Source organism: Macadamia integrifolia, unplaced genomic scaffold (assembly GCF_013358625.1).
Source record: "Macadamia integrifolia cultivar HAES 741 unplaced genomic scaffold, SCU_Mint_v3 scaffold2694, whole genome shotgun sequence".
NCBI lineage: Eukaryota > Viridiplantae > Streptophyta > Magnoliopsida > Proteales > Proteaceae > Macadamia > Macadamia integrifolia.
The window spans coordinates 31382-34318 of NW_024868892.1; the positions used below are offsets into that span (position 1 = coordinate 31382).

The following is a 2937-nucleotide window of genomic DNA, read 5'->3' on the forward strand; positions in this document are numbered from 1 at the left end:
AGTGTCGTACTTGGGTAGGCGAAAACCGACCGAGAGCGGGTCCCTCATGACCTCGTCAGCTAAGGCCGTGTCATTGGTGAGGTCGGGCTCGCGGTTTCCCGTTTGGTTTTCTACCACCTTTCTGATCTCATCCTTGAGGTCTAGGATCATCCTCTTTAATCCCGAGTCCTTGGACCTCTGTCTGTCTCCTTGGTGCGGATCCCCATGCGGGTCTCTGGCGGCGCGTCGCGTCCTACTTCGGGGCGCGGGACTCTCCCTTGCTCGACTTCGAGGGTCACGACCGGCCCTTGTCGATCCTGTACTGCTTCGGTCTTCGTCTCGAGCTCTCTCAAACTGGACGTGGGGACCTGGGGGTGCTCTGCCGGTCCTGTGGGAGACAGCTTTGGAGACTTCCCTCATAGTCTCGGCCATCCGGTTATATTTGTCCTGGAGGTCTTCGAACTGCTGCCTCGTCACGTACTCCTGGGCTGCAGGAGGCTGATGGTCACTGCCTTCACGTACTGAATATTCAGCCGAACGCTGGTATCTGACGGACACTTCCCGGTCGTCATGGCCCCTTTCTCGTCCTATCTCCACCGAGGGAGGAAGCTCCCCTGAAGGTTCTTCCCCCATGTCTATGTTGGACGTCGCTCTTGTTCTCTTTCGGTTGTAGGTTCTCCCCACCATTACCGTCGTTCCCACAGACGGCGCCAATCTGTTGCTGCCAAAAAACCCTGCTAGTCGAACCTACACAAACACAGACGACGGAGGCCCGGAGCTCTGTCCGGGGTTAGTCCTCCGACGCTCAAGTCAGGGTCGGCCGCACAGTTCAATAAGGGAGTAATGGTGAGGGTCTCAGAACTTGCCTCCCCCTTTCTTCCGTGCCTTCTTATATAGCTCTTAGGGTTTAGGGTTTTCCCCCTTCTTCCCTCTTAGAGTCCCACTCGAATACGTCCATCCTTCTGGGGGGAATATTCCCCTCATGCAGACGACGTGATCCTGCATGATTTTGCGAGCGTGCCTCGGTGATTGAGCGTGCTTGAGCGTGAGTGGTTTCTTGGAACCTTCGTCTGGCGGAGGACACGTGTCTCAGAGGCGACATGTGTCATTGCCCCCACCGAGAGGTCAGTTTGGCTATATCAGTATCCAAGATTTATTTATTTGTGCAAGGCCCCACTAAAGGGTTACAAGGCTCCACAAGGAGGCAAAGGGGGTCAAAAGAGGCCACCAGACGTGCCACACTTCTTAGAAAGCACATAACAACTAGTGGTGCATGTCAACACTAAAGAGAATACAATGCACTTCAAGAGAGTTGATCCACTGACCAACACTCAGATGGCACTCAACTGAGCAATGCCATATTGTTGGGCTATGGGCCATGTTTGGTCATCCAAGATTGATAGATAGAAAATCCCTTCATCCCCCCTGATGTGATCTTATATTAGACTTTTGGGCACATGAGCTTCATTTGTACTTAGGCATAAAAAACACCTTTCCCTAATCCAATCTAAAAGTCATACATTTTGGCTTAAAATATTCTCTATTCATTGTGGATGTAGGTGAAGGGATACTAAATCGTCACCTTTAATAGTTTACACTAATTTGAAAGATGGGTTTACGCCACAACACTAAGTCAAAAGACCATATATCAACTTTGATTTTTTCCCACCCAAATCCGGCCCTCATAAAACGACGATGGGTGTGTTCTTTAACATCTGATGGCTCTTTTTTCACAAAAGCAGAAGCTGTGTTTATCCAAAAAAAATCAAGGCCAGCAGGTAAGAGTGAGAGGTATTTCAAGCAGATGGTCGAAGTTTTTATGGAAACTACAATTCCATCCTAAATTCAAAATGTTTCTTCAGCGAACATTACAAAATGGAATTCCAGTGAAAGAAATCATGGGACAATGGCTACCCATTGGTAATTCTTGTGTTTTTTGCAACAAAAGTACTGAATCCTCTCTACATTTATTCATTTATTGTGAATTTTCAAAGCACATTTGGGCAGTAGAACACCTCAGATTAAGACTATAGAATACCAATGCAACCTCATTTGCTGAGACGGTAAATTATTTATTTTATCACAAAAATCTGTCAAATTTAGATCTTAAATGGGGTTTCAATGTTTTTGCTATAACTACTTAATTCATCTGGCAACACCGGAATGACATCATTGCATCCAAAGGTACCCCAACCTCAATGCATGTGTTACATAAAATAAATAAGTGGATTATTGATTTACATATTTTTCCAAGTTGTACTAATGACTCACTTGCTACAGATGATCCGACACGATTGGATAGAAATTTCATATTGCTTTTTTGAACTACCCAATTTTGGTTTGTGCTAGAGCAACTAATATTTTAAACTTAGCTTCAGGATGGGACATTTAGAATTATATCATAGGGTAAGCTTAGGTTCAGTAGCTCAGATGCTACTACAACTACTCAAAGTGAAGCAGTGGAAGCGAAAGGAATTCTAGCGGGATTGAGAAAAGCTGCTACCAAAGGATAGAAGATCTATGAAGTCTAGCACACAAACAAGAATTTAACTCACCTACTTCCATTCCCTAGCAATGAAGCTTGGCCTCTCCTACATTTTGCAAAATTCCATGAAATTTCATCTATGTCACAAACAATCTCTTTCCACCTTACGACCGTAGAAGATTACCCAATTATGAACTTCATATATTGCATGGCATGTAACCCTAATGGACACTGTTTGAGATTTAAAATGTAACCGCAAGCGTACGAATCAGTGTAGCTACGGGTCGAACACAGGGAGAGCAGCCACTTTATTTTTTATTTCTTTTAATAATGCGAAAGTGAACCGATTAATGGTTGTGATCTAATTCTAATTACCGTCCTAAACATAAGTATCTAAAATAACGTCCTAACCATTCGTCATCTAAGAATTTAAAGACGCAAGCCACGCAATTAAAATTAAATAAATAAATAAC

At 44.4% G+C, this 2937-nt stretch overlaps 1 protein-coding gene across 1 annotated transcript in view; it reads right to left on the bottom strand.

The window, feature by feature from the left end:
• Positions 1–2530: 2530 nt before the first annotated feature.
• LOC122067072 (phosphoribosylformylglycinamidine cyclo-ligase, chloroplastic-like) overlaps positions 2531–2937 on the bottom strand; it is a 10711-nt gene continuing 10304 nt past the window's right edge. The window contains exon 8 of the mRNA XM_042630924.1: positions 2531–2570. Within this exon, the coding sequence (XP_042486858.1) occupies positions 2531–2570 (40 nt within the window). The remainder of the gene's footprint in view (positions 2571–2937) is intronic.